This window comes from Oryzias latipes, chromosome 24 (assembly GCF_053564925.1).
Source record: "Oryzias latipes strain Hd-rR chromosome 24, Olatipes_Hd-rR_3.1".
NCBI classification, from domain to species: domain Eukaryota; kingdom Metazoa; phylum Chordata; class Actinopteri; order Beloniformes; family Adrianichthyidae; genus Oryzias; species Oryzias latipes.
The window spans coordinates 17765018-17778488 of NC_136260.1; the positions used below are offsets into that span (position 1 = coordinate 17765018).

Here is a 13471-nt window from a genome sequence, read left to right on the forward strand (position 1 = left end):
AACATTTTCACACCACATGATGATTTTTGTAAACTGCTCATTAAGATGTTTAGCAAAAATTTTATGAAATCTTAAAATGCCAGAAAATTTCAATAATTATGTAATATGATATAAATTATCTGGTAATGGTGTTTTCTTTTAAGAAATCTGATTTAATACAACTTAAGTACTCTGATTTTTCCCCCTTTCATGTTAGCCCATTTATCTTAATTCTGTTCTTTTAACATCAGAATGTGTAACACATTGGAAAAATCTGTTTGTTACAGTGTAAGTGGAAAACGAGCTGCCTTTGCACAAAATCCAATTGTCTTTGTCCTTATAGACTATAATTATAAGGACACAAGGTAAACCTCTGACATCTAGGGGAAAAAGGACCGGAAGCTACGTTAATTAAAAAAATGAATTGATATGTTTAAGATCAACACTTGGAAATCTAAATGTCTACATTCACAAAAGAATAGAAGCATCTAACAAAGGTTTTTTTTAATATCAGATTTTTAATATGCATGTCAAAACTTATCTGATTATTCCAGTAGTTTTTTTGTTGCCATGGAAAAAGGTTAAATGGTTAAAACAATGATGGTGCTAACAAACACAACATAATCTGATTCATGACTGAGAACTTTATACATCAACATAGCACAAAAAAGTGGTCTGTATGAAACGTGCATTTGTAATTTTGCTCCTGGATATGTTAATTTTATCTTTTTTTATTTTACAAAGCCATTGATTGTTTATTAGAAGTAATGACTGTGGAGTTTTAAGGTTCTACAAAATAAAGTACCTTATAGTTGTAGGATTTCCAACTCTTGCAAATTAGTTGTGCAACAACCAAGAAATAATCTAGCTAAAAAAAATTTGTGCCAAAATCTAACTTAAATTGCGTAGAAAGCTGAAACTTAAAACATCAATCTTCTCAAAGTGTTTTTTCGTCGCAGTTATCAGGAAAACACGTTTTGTGTTACTGTCTCTTTAAATGTCGCGGTTGCCCTGTTTTCGCTGTGCTGGAAACCCCGTGTATTGACTGAAGGGACCCAAGATGGCTGAATACTCACGGGGGACACTTAGCATTTATCCGAGCAAGACGTCTGGAATGAATGGCGAATAGCAATATAATGTAAAGCGCAACTTTGCAGTTATTGCGATACATTTGTTTGTTCGTTTGCATATTTTTTGAGGGTTATGTAAGTATATGTAGCGAGAGTGTGTTCTTAACGCGGCCCCGAGCCAGAACATGGCGGAACACTTGGAGGAAAAAAAAAATTAGCGGCTAACGCTAGTTAGCTCGCACATTGTTTATTACGAAAACACCCCGGCCATGTTTAGATTAAAACGGTGTTTTGTGTCAGAAAATAAATATTAACAGACTAAATACAAATCATTTGAGCATGTGTTCATTAATGAATGCCCGGGGTGTTAGTCGATAGCGGACTAGTTAGCATGTTTGGTGTGAAGCTAGCATTACCTGCTTCGAACAAACTGTACCAGTTCTCAGATGTGGTTTGTTCAAACATTCTGCCAATGGAGTGTACAGGGTATACTTCTATTTCTGCTGCGTGTGTAAAAAGAAATAGCAAAGGCTCACGGCAGCTGTTGTGATGATACAAGCAAATGCCAGTGTGTTAGTTAACCGGTATTGATGCCACAATAGACTATGCTTTCCCTGGCCTGGGCGTCTCAAATGTTCATTAATGGTGCTTTCAGATCCAAACTAGAACAGAATAACTAATCTATGTGTAATATGGTGAAGGTGAAACGATCTATTATTCTAACTCTCTGAAAAGTCGTAATAACTTCACAGAAGTAAGCAGGTGTTAAGGGACGTTTTCTGTTACAGGTGAGGCACCATCCTGTGAGAGCCAAGCACGTCCTGGAGTGGGACATCGGCTACAATCGCCTGCCAGGATGACTGACACTCGTCGACGAGTTAAAGTGTATACCCTCAATGAGGACAGACAGTGGGATGATCGTGGGACTGGGCATGTCTCTTCAGCCTATGTGGAACGGTTGAAAGGCACTTCTTTGCTGGTGCGAGCTGAGAGCGACGGTGAGTGAGGAATAGAACAATGTAAACACAGCCTACTTGGTTCTACTGATTTCAGCCCCACATTTTTATTTTAAGAAGGAACCAAATATTGCAAACTTTTAAATCCCCAGTGAGATATATAGAACCCTAAGTGAGACTGCACGTTTTACCTGTAAAGCTGTGAAACATGCGTTACACTCTGTTCTTAGCGGCCTTAAAAGGGTACTTTCAATTTAATTAAAAACATAATTTTACACATTGTTGATTTGCCTGCTGTTTTAGTTGTGATGCACAGTAATTAGCACTGGTTTGTAGTTGATATATGCTCTGTTTTAACATGACAGGTTCACTACTGTTGGAGTCAAAAATCAACCCAAACACAGCCTACCAGAAACAACAGGTCAGCACATGGAATGTTGCAATGTATTTGCACAGAATCAAGTTATTTTTCAGTTGTGCGCAATTTCTTAATACTCTAAGTAATATTTTTGTCTCGTGCAGGATACATTGATTGTATGGTCAGAAGGCGAAAACTACGACTTAGCACTCAGTTTCCAGGAAAAGGCGGGATGTGATGAAATTTGGGAGAAAATATGCCAAGTAAGGGAAAATTCTTTTTTCCTGGGGTGTTTGTGTCTCTGTAGTTGTGTGTTTGCTCCTCAAATGTGTGTGATGTCATTGTGTTCAGCTCTCTTCACCTATATTTTGTGACTGTTTAGGTGCAGGGAAAGGATCCATCAGTGGACATTACTCAAGATGTGGTGGACGAGTCTGAGGAGGAGCGCTTTGATGACATGTCATCACCGGGTCTGGAGTTGCCACCTTGTGAACTAAATCGTTTGGAGGACCTGGCTGAGCTGGTGGCCTCCTCTCTCCCGTCGCCGCTACGACGTGAGAAACTTGCACTGGCCGTGGAGAATGAAGGGTATATTCGCAAGCTTCTGGAACTTTTTCGTATATGTGAGGATTTGGACAACAGAGAGGGACTGCACCACCTATATGAAATAATTAAAGGCATCTTCCTGCTGAATCGCACTGCTCTCTTCGAAGTTATGTTCTCTGACGAGTGCATCATGGACGTCATTGGCTGTTTAGAGTTTGACCCCTCACTGCTGCAGCCACGGCGGCATCGGGAGTTCCTGACTAAGACGGCTCGTTTTAAGGAGGTGATTCCAATTTCTGATCCTGAACTGCGTCAGAAAATACACCAGACATATCGAGTGCAGTATATTCAGGATATGGTGCTGCCTACTCCCTCTGTTTTTGAGGAAAATATGCTGTCCACCCTGCACTCCTTCATCTTCTTCAATAAGGTGGAGATTGTGGGCATGCTACAGGTGAGACCCCCTTTTTTTCCCCTTAAGGTTGTGAATGTAAATGCATGTTTGAAAAAAAAATACTAGTTGGGGGATGAATGGATGTTTTTAAATGAACAAACCTCATGTGGAAGTAGTATATTTATATTTTTTCCCCGTCACACTTAAAATGGAAATGGGTGAGGCTCTTTTGACAGTCGTTTATGGTCATGTGACCTTTGTGTTTTGTACTGTCAGCTCAGCAGTGTTTATGTATTGCTGTCCCCATGGAGATGGAGAAGTGTTGTGTAAATCCGTTGTGCTGTCCAGGAGGAAAAGTGAAACTCAAACACTTTTGGTACACTGTGCTGTGTGTAATCAACCAGTGCTGTATATTTCTTCCCTTTTTATATTCTAAAAACTCTTTATGCAAATATGATCAGAGTTTTTCATTCAGAGTGTTAGAGATTATTATACAATTTTTTTCTTTTTTATTATTATGAACATGCATATCCTTCATAGATTGAACCTAAAAAGAAATATTTGAATTATGTTATTGTTTTTGGTTAATTATGTTGCATAATTTTATTCTTCTGTTACTGTAAACATGAAATGCAGCACATTAGCATTAGAAAATTCATTTCTGTTGTGCTTCAATTTTCTACTGGTTTACTGGATATTTCATTCTTTATTTGTTTCTTGTTTGGTGTCAGGACGATGAAAAATTCCTGACGGACCTCTTTGCACAGCTAACAGATGAGTCCACAGATGACGACAAAAGACATGAACTGGTATTATTTTACAATATACTGATATCATTTATTTAAAGTGTTAATCTTCTCCACATTAGTTGATATATAATTTTTTTTTTACCTTGTTTCATCGAATTTCTTTGTCTTATCAGGTAAGCTTCCTAAAGGAGTTCTGCGCATTTTCACAAACGTTACAACCTCAAAACAGAGACGCCTTCTTTAAGACATTGTCAAACATGGGCATTTTACCTGCACTGGAGGTCATACTGGTGAGTGATTGGCGTTGGGATTAGGACAAATTATGAGTCAGAGATACAAAGAAATTGGCTCCTTTTGTTGATATTATAGATATTTCTGCTGTGTTGCTTTAGAATTGTAGAACTTGTCGGTCTCCAGCCTGTGGTTTTTGTACAGGATGTTATCATATAGACCATGTTTTATGATCAGATTTTTCCTCATCGATATGTTGGTACATTTTATACCAAAATAAAACTAAGCAAACATTGGTTTTCTCTTTGTAACATAAAACAGAAATTAATAACCAAACTGGTAAACACAATAGAGATTTTTTTTCCTTTCAATGGAGGCTATTTTTATTAACCAGTGTGCAGGACTCCTGATTTCTACATTGTTCCTTCTCTTAAATTTGTCACTTTTACTTTGCTATGAATATGCTTGTTTTGTTTTGGCGTAAAACTTTAAAATTAGATTTTGGCCATATTGTTCCAAATGAGGAGTAAATTATTTCTCATACTAGAATTGGCAGGACTATTTTTCTCATAGAAAATGGATATCTGCTGCAAATTGTAACCTTTATAATAGTTCAAATTTTAGATGAATTTACTTAGGGTTAGGGTTCCTTTACTTTGACTTTCATGAACATAGTTAAGGTTTTCTAATAATTATACAACAAAACAATATTTTATTGACTTTGCCTTATGGTAAATTTATAAAATGTAATTAAATATTGCCCCCCTCCTTAACTGTTACTAAAGTTGGAATGTTTTTTTGTTTTTTTTGGTAGATTAAAAAATAAGTTTTAATGGCTGACATTCTTTTATGCTGAATAGGGAATGGATGATGTTCAAGTGCGCGGGGCAGCCACAGATATCTTCTCGTATCTGGTGGAGTACAACCCCTCCATGGTAAGAGAGTTTGTCATGCAGGAATCTCAGCAGAATGATGATGTGAGTATACAGCAAATGACAGGCTTAAATGAAAGGTGGCCCTAATTGTTTCTTAGGTTGATACAAACACATTTATTTTGTTTTCAGGACATTCTATTAATCAACTTGATCATAGAGCACATGATCTGTGACTCAGACCCAGAACTTGGTGGTGCAGTTCAGCTTATGGGGTTGCTACGGACTCTGCTGGATCCAGAGAACATGCTGGCAACTGCTAACGTGAGTTTGCTCTTGTACTTCTAATCACTTGTGACAGAATTTCCCGATAGCAGTTTGATTTTCCTGCTGATCAAGTTTCTCTGCCTGGGAAGAAACAATATCAGGGCCCCCAGTTTAACAGGTTGGGCCAGAGATCTGTACCTTCCCAAGTAAACTGCTAAGGGTGGGAACATTATGTTCTGTGTATTTTTAGAAGGTGTGCAACTAATTCAAAAAAAATGTTGCTTTCTTTTTCTTTGCAGAAAACAGAAAAGACAGAGTTCTTGAGCTTTTTCTACAAACATTGTATGCATGTCCTCTCCGCTCCACTACTAGCCAACACCACAGAAGAAAAACCCAGCAAAGGTATTAAAGTTCAAGATGTCTTTGGTTATCATACTTTGTTAAACGCTTTATGAAATGTTCTTTTTTTTTCTTCTTCCCTTTGTAGATGATTTTCAAACATCGCAGTTATTGGCATTGATTTTGGAGCTGTTAACATTTTGTGTTGAGCATCACACGTATCACATAAAGAACTACATCATCAACAAAGATATTCTCAGGAGGGTACTAGTGCTCACTGCCTCTCAGCATGCCTTCCTGGCACTTTGTAAGTTTTACGTCTTCAAATTCTACTTTCAAGATGTGTTCATTTTCAAATCACTCCACACTTTCAATTCCTTGTTAATGTTGACATAAAATAGGTTACAAAAGGACCTATTTCTGTATTCACAGGTGCCCTACGCTTCATGCGAAGGATCATTGGTCTGAAGGATGAATTCTACAATCGATACATCATGAGAAACTTTCTCTTTGAGCCTGTCGTCAAAGCTTTCCTCAAAAACGGCTCCCGCTACAATCTGATGAACTCTGCCATCATTGAGATGTTTGAATATGTCCGCGTAGTGAGTGTTCCCCGTTGTTTTCACTTTCTGAAACTCAAATGCTTCAAATACAAATTAAAAAAAAAAGTTACAGAAAAGTTTTTAGTAATTGTAGATGTTATAGACTAGAAAACGATACTAAGATATCTCTCAAAACGGACTCTAAGAAAAACTTCTTCCTTTTGTTATGGTTGGAAAAACAATTTTTTATAGTTTTTCATTTGTTTGTTTCTGCAGAGCACCGATGACTTGATCTGTTAAATGTTTTCTTAAAGTCAAATGTGTAATGCTGAGACATCAGCAACATTTTTGTTTTGTTGTTCCAGGTAAAAGTAACTTTTCCCATTGGTCTCTAAAAAAGCAAAAACAAAGCCTAAACTTTAAAATATTCTTAAACTTTTCGTTACACCCATTTTCTTTTTAGTTTAGTTTGTGTCCCAAACCAATCTTTTTCAATGCTTCTTTCTCATCAAGCTGCACTTGTTCTTTATCTGCTTTTTCCTTCAAGGAGGATGTGAAATCTCTAACAGCTCATATAGTTGAAAACTACTGGAAGGCTTTGGAAGATGTGGACTACGTCCAGACCTTCAAAGGCCTTAAGCTCCGGTATGAGCAGCAGCGAGAGCGGCAAGACAACCCCAAGCTGGACAGGTGAGAGGGCAAAGACCCGGTCCTAATGTTGCATGACATAGCTAAAAGCAAAATGTGTGTTTTAATACATGTATTGTGTTAAAATACAAGGTCAGGTGTGGTAAGACAGAATACATGTGTCTGAACGAGAGGGATCAAAGTAGAAGCGTTAGGTTACAGGGGGCTGAGGTGAAGAAGGTGCAGGAGTTTAAGTACTTGGGATCAACAGTTCAGTGTGATGGGGAGTGTGGAAAAGAGGTGATGAGGCGAGTGCAGGGAGGTTGGAGCGAGTGGAGGAAAGTGTCAGGAGTGTTGTGTGACAGAAGAGTGTCAGCAAGACTCAAAGGAAAGGTGTACAAGACAGTGGTGAGACCAGCTCTGCTCTATGGGTTAGAGACGGTAGCAGTGAGACAGAGACAAGAGGCTGAGATGGAGGTAGCGGAGATGAAGATGTTGAGGTTCTCCTTAGGAGTGACCAGGTTAGACAGGATAAGGAACGAGTACATCAGAGGGACGGCTCATGTTGCCTGTGTTAGCGACAAAGTCAGAGAAGCCAGACTGAGATGGTTTGGACATGTTCAGAGGAGGGATAGTGGATATATTGGTAGAAGGATGTTGGAGATGGAGCTGCCTGGCAGGAGGGCAAGAGGACGGCCAAAGAGGAGATATATGGATGTCTTAACAGAGGACATGAAGTTGGCTAATGTTAGGGTAGAAGATGTTCATGATAGTGAGATGGAAAAGGATGATTCGCTGTGGCGACCCCTGATGGGAAAAGCCGAAAGAGAAGATTGTATTAAAATAATTTAGATTGCTGTGACTTTGAAACTAGCAGAATGTTATTTGTTTGTTTTTCTTGTAAATAACTCCCTTTTAGGAAGATTTGAACTTAAAGGGGCTATATTATGCTAAGTATTTTGTTTAAGCTTTAAATTGTATTCTAATATTCATTCCTCACGAAAAGAAACCCCAAAGTGGTATTTTGATCCGTTTACGCAATTCACCCAATCCACGTAAACGAGTGGGTCCTCACATTGTGACGTAGATCTATCGCCCCAGGTGAACACACACACTTTCTCTAAAAATGTGTTCTATTGTGTGCCAAAGTTTATTTCATATACATGGATATTGTTTACTATAAAAGACTTAACCCTTGTGCTATCTTAGATGACCCCACCCTTACATTGACATGTTCTACCTACCATGACAAAAGTGGATAAAGGTGGAAAGATTTCATGTAATCCATGGACACCAGTGAAGATCACAAATCATTGAAGAAAAAAGGTTCAGTGCACTGTCTAGTGGGTCTAGATCAGGGGTCGGGAACCTTTTTGGCCAAGAGAGCCAAAAACGCCACATATTTTGAAATGTAATTTCGAAAGAGCCATACCATTATGTAGTGTCCTTTTCCCACACTGAGGCACGGAGACTTAACCTCTTTTAAAGTTCTTTATTCTGATTACTGCAGACCGTAACAAACGCCCTACAATTAATTCAGCAGCTCCTGAATCTCTCCCGCCGAGACGAGAGAGCTTCTCCCAACTTTATATTCCCCTGCTCCCGCTCCAGCCCCTCCCATTCCCCTTAATCGGCCCACAGCTGAACCCCATTGGTCCAAACTACCAAACAACAGGCTGAGCGACAGAACTGAGGGCCAATCAGATCACTGCTTGATCGATGCGTTCCATGAACTCCAGAACTTTTAACGCGGCCCAACAGCCATCCAACTCAGTCCGCGACAATTTGTTTAAAACTAAATATACAAGTGAATGTGTGCATTTGATTTAATTTCAACATTTTTAAAGTACAATAAGTCTGAGGATTCTTTTTAATAACATTGTTATGCTGTTGCTAATAAATGATGAGTATTTCTCGTGGTAGTTTTGCTGATGGTCTAGTCTGGTTGATACGTGGTGAGTTTCTGCTTCATGCAGGCGTTGAGACTTTAAACGTCATCGTAGGTATGAATGTTCTGTAGATGTGAGACAGACTGCTCACATGCAGATACGGAGCCAAACACACACTTACACGCTGCAGTGAGTGACGGGCAGCGGGTTTTAGGTTTTTACAATCCCTGCGCGATTCACCTGCTGCCTGTCCCCACAACACCTCAGCCCCACCCTCTGCTTTCTCCCTCACACATCCCGTCCTCGCATCTGCGCGCTCTTTCTCAGAGACGGGAGCGCGCAGTTTTAGGCACGGCAATTCACAGGTTTCAGGCTGGTACAAACTCTGTGAAATAATAGATAATAGTAACTGATAGCGCTGGCACAGATTTTTTTCTCCAAGCACCGCTACTACTGCGCGCCTCTGGCATCGCATTGCGCCCGAGAAGGACTGGTCTAATGAAAAAAAAAAAAAGTATAATTAAAGATTTGTCTGCGAGCCACATGTGACCATCAAAAGAGCCATATATGGCTCGCGAGCCATAGGTTCCCGACCCCTGGTCTAGATCAATGTTTTTCAACCAGTGCCTTGGGATATTGCCCTCATTAACTGATCTAAAAACATTTCACAATCTCCAGGATATCAGCTCTTAGTTCATCCAAACAGGCCCTGATAAAACACTGAGTAGTTAGGAATATAAAAGATCATAAAACACTTTTTTCTTTGTGTTTATTTGATTAAATTAAAGACATTTTGATAAGAATGACGGTACCGTGATTTAGCTGCAGCTTCAGCTCTGTTTTCGGAAACTGTCTCCACCAATCATTCTTGGAGGCTTAATCATACGTCATCAGTCTGACCCATCAGAAGTGGTTAAAGTCTTCACTTCCTTGTTCTGATCTGCTCGTAAGTCTCTCAATTCCAACAAAAGTACCAGCTAAAGCTCGTCTTTAGCGATGTAGCTTTCCACAGAATCCGGTATCAGACCGTGGAACAAGTGAACAAAACAATGAAGCTCAGAGACGCGAGTCTTTTTTCGTTCAGCGGCTGTTTTCACTACATCTCCCATGATGCATTGGGTTAAAGTGACAGCGGCTCAGCGCACAATGAGTCGTCCTTGTTAAACGTCTTGAAACCACAGCAAACAGACATCAAAAAGTTTTTAAATCTTCTAACTTAACTTTTATTACATCTTCTAGAAAAACAGCTGCAGCTTCCAGCTTTTTCTGCCACAATTATCACAAAAATGCATGTGAGATTGCAGAGGGGCTGTAGATCAATACAGACTATGAGTTTCTTTCTTTTTTTTTTTTTTTTTTTGGACGGTGGTGTGCTGTGGGATTTTTGTCAAGGTTAAAGTGTGCCGTGGCTCAAGAAAGGTAGAAAAACACCGATCTAGATGACCCAACTCCAAATGTTAAAGTGCCTAGGATAGCACAAGGGTTAAGAATAGTCCTTTTAAAAATATGATTTTACATATATAATTATGTAAATAAGTGTAAAATTAAACTGTAGTCTATGATTTATTTTTGTTATTATCGAAAGAAGCATCTCAGGTTTCCAAGCTCTTCATCATGATTTCAACACTTGCATGCCTTATCTATAACATCACTAAAATCACCAAACATTTGTGGATTTATAGACGTCCTAATCTCTTTATACATTTCATTGTAGCAAAAGTTGATATTTTTGTGAAGACTAAAAGTGGTTTCCTCGTTGTCGTCCTCTGCAGCATGCGTTCTATCCTGCGCAACCATCGCTTTCGGCGTGATGCACGAACACTAGAGGATGAAGAGGAGATGTGGTTCAACACAGATGAGGATGACCTAGAGGACGGCGAGGCAGTGGTTCCACCTTCTGACAAGATGAAAAGCGAGGAAGACCTCATGGAACCAATAAGCAAGTTCATGGAGAGAAAGAAATGTTAGTATATAAACATTTCAGCATTAGAAGGGTGAAGATGCAGTTAAGAAAATCAGTGACTTTTGCAGAATTTTGCAAATTGGTTTTTAAAAATTTCTTTTGCTCCTGTTTCCTGAAGCTGTTAGAGTTAAAAAAAATAACAGGACTTTTACCAATGTCCATTTTATTACTATAAATGTCCACGATTAGAGACATGTTTGATGCAAAAGCAACTTGTTTCCCTCATATATAGAATGTTAAACACTTAAGAAATGTTTATAACTCATAAATCGGCTCTTTAGCATTTTTATTTCTCTGACCTAGTGATATCAAGACATGTTTTTCTTAGTCGGGTAATATTTGTGTAGGATTTCTATAATAAATACATCTGTGTATTGTTAATGTAGTCATTTGTTTTGTTTAAACGTAAGTCATATGTTAATTTTGTTTTTACATACTATTGTTTTTGTGTAACTTTTACAACTACTTTACTTAAATATGCTCCAGGTCTTGGTTAAAAAAAAACTTCTTCAGTGTTCTTGGTGAACTGCAGTGTCTTGATAAAAGGGTCGATTATTGGGTGACTACAATTTTTTTGTTTACTTCTTCTGACACCAGTGAAAGACACGGAAGACAAGGATATTTTGGGAAAATCAACTTTGACAGGAAGACAGAGTCCAAGCTTCAAGCTTTCCTTCTCTGGATCCACTAAAACCAACATATCCAGCCCTCCTTCCTCTGCCTCGTTGAACCCTGGATCTCCAGGATCACCGGGATCTCCAGGCTCAGGGTCACGGGGTTCACCCCCGACCACGACTGTAACCACAAAGGTCAGTGCAATTATACAATTTACTTCTTTTTCAATTCGTTCCTCGTTTAATACGTATATTTTTCCAAAGACAAAAAATGTTTTACTTCACAAATAAAATTTTTCAATTTTGCTATTTTTGGCAAAATAAACCAAAACACTCAGAGAAATTCAACTAACACTGCGTATACTGTAGAAAAGCATTTAAACAGAATGTTTGTAATGTTAACATTAACACTTATACTTCGAAACACCTCGACTTCAATGCTTATAAAACATAACTTAAAAATAATAAAACATTTTTTTAACGCACGGATTAACTGTACGGTTCAGTCATTTTTGCATCTCTTTGGTTTTCCAGTCAATTTGAAAAACTGTTTTGACTGTTCCAAAAATCTTTTCTGTTTTATATTTTCACAAGAACTGCGAGCTAGAATACTTCACACCTTTTTTGCTAGTTTTCTCGGCTGTTTTTTCTTTTTTTGGTTTAAAGTCGTCATCACAGTCGATGTTGTATTGGGTTGTTCTGATTTATCACTTATAGGCTAAATATCAAAGCAAAAACCAGGGAAAACTGTAAAAAAAGGAAGAATATTTATACATTTTTGCACATTTTCTGAGACAAAGGCATTTTTTTCTATGGAATATTTCTGTAATTTGTGTTTATGTTATCAAACTGTTTGTGAAATTGTTATAAAATTATAGTTTAATATCTTTTTTGTCTATCAGCAAGGTTTAGTTGGACTGGTGGACTATCCTGTCGACGATGAGGAGGAGGAGGAGGAAGAAGAGGAGGAGGAGGACGGGGAGAATAAAGAAGACACGGTGCCACCCACAAAGAAGTCCAAACTGAGCTCGTAAAGGTTCAGCGGTCCAGTTTGTCGCCAGCCCAGACGGAATATTTTACAGGAATGATCAAACTTGTAAACAAATTGAATGAATAAATGTCACCCGTCATGGTCGGCGGGCGGCCCCAAAGAGGAGAGGACTCTTATCGGATACGAAGCCTCCTCAGACTCGCATTATTCATACAAGTGCCAATCAGAAGAGCAGGAGTGGAAATGCCGTCTGTGAGGTGGAGCAAACCATTGACCGCTTAGAGGGAGGAAAGGTTTCCCAGAAGATCTCAGTGGACTCGTCGGGGTATTTCAAAAACGACTGGAGAAACGGACTACACATGCTAATACACATGTACACACTTGTACAAAACCCATAGAGCGGACGTGCTCGGACCATAATCCACTGCCCCCTCCCCCCGCCCCTCCACTCAGGGAAGGACATCACTTCGGCCCAAATGGGTCGGCCAATTCAGACCCAGAACCACAAGGCGCGCACCACCATCTCCACCTCCAATCTACTTTCTCTCTGTTCCTTTCCACTTCTTTTTATCCGTGCGCTTGTTCTCCCCCTCTATATCTGTTGCTTTACTTTTAAGTTAGTAAATAGGACCAGATGGCAGTCGTCCTCGTTGTTTTAATGTGTCGTCCATCCTCGGCGGTCATTCTCTGAGGAGTAAAAAAAAAAAAAAGAAAAGCCAGCAGCTTATTCTTTTTTTGTTTTTGTTTTTTGTATGTCTCAATCTGTCACCTGTTTTTATTTTCTTCCTTTTTTTTTAATGTAACAAAAGACCTGCCTTTAAATGTTCAGGACGTTTTCAGTCACACATGAACAGGTTTTTAAAGACCTCAGTAGGTGAGATAGTTTTACCCTTTTTGCCCTTTGAAACTGCAGATTTTTTGGAGAATTTGTAATCCCGTCTTGATTAAAGATTGAGTGGAATTCTAGATGTGATGAATTTTGTCATATCTTTTTTTTTTCTTTCCTTTTACACGAGTGTACACTTAGTTGTTCAGAAAATTTGGGACCATTAAAATTTATCTTTGCTGTAAAATGTCCTACCAC

At 38.8% G+C, this 13471-nt stretch overlaps 1 protein-coding gene across 2 annotated transcripts; it reads left to right on the forward strand.

Moving 5' to 3' along the window:
• Nucleotides 1-959: 959 nt before the first annotated feature.
• On the forward strand, nucleotides 960-13470 carry smek1 (SMEK homolog 1, suppressor of mek1 (Dictyostelium)). 2 transcript variants are annotated; one of them, XM_004083465.5, is made up of 16 exons: nucleotides 960-1117; nucleotides 1838-2047; nucleotides 2371-2426; nucleotides 2528-2626; nucleotides 2746-3363; nucleotides 4035-4112; nucleotides 4226-4342; nucleotides 5144-5260; nucleotides 5348-5479; nucleotides 5722-5824; nucleotides 5910-6068; nucleotides 6194-6363; nucleotides 6851-6993; nucleotides 10592-10782; nucleotides 11380-11591; nucleotides 12299-13470. In XM_004083465.5, the coding sequence occupies exons 2-16, from the start codon at nucleotides 1906-1908 to the stop codon at nucleotides 12428-12430; spliced, it is 2469 nt and encodes an 822-aa protein (XP_004083513.1). In that variant the 5' UTR covers nucleotides 960-1117; nucleotides 1838-1905; the 3' UTR covers nucleotides 12431-13470. The 2 variants fall into 2 exon arrangements, with proteins under 2 accessions (XP_004083513.1, XP_078798570.1); XM_078942444.1 differs by having other exon boundaries at nucleotides 1022-1184.
• Nucleotide 13471: the final 1 nt, after the last annotated feature.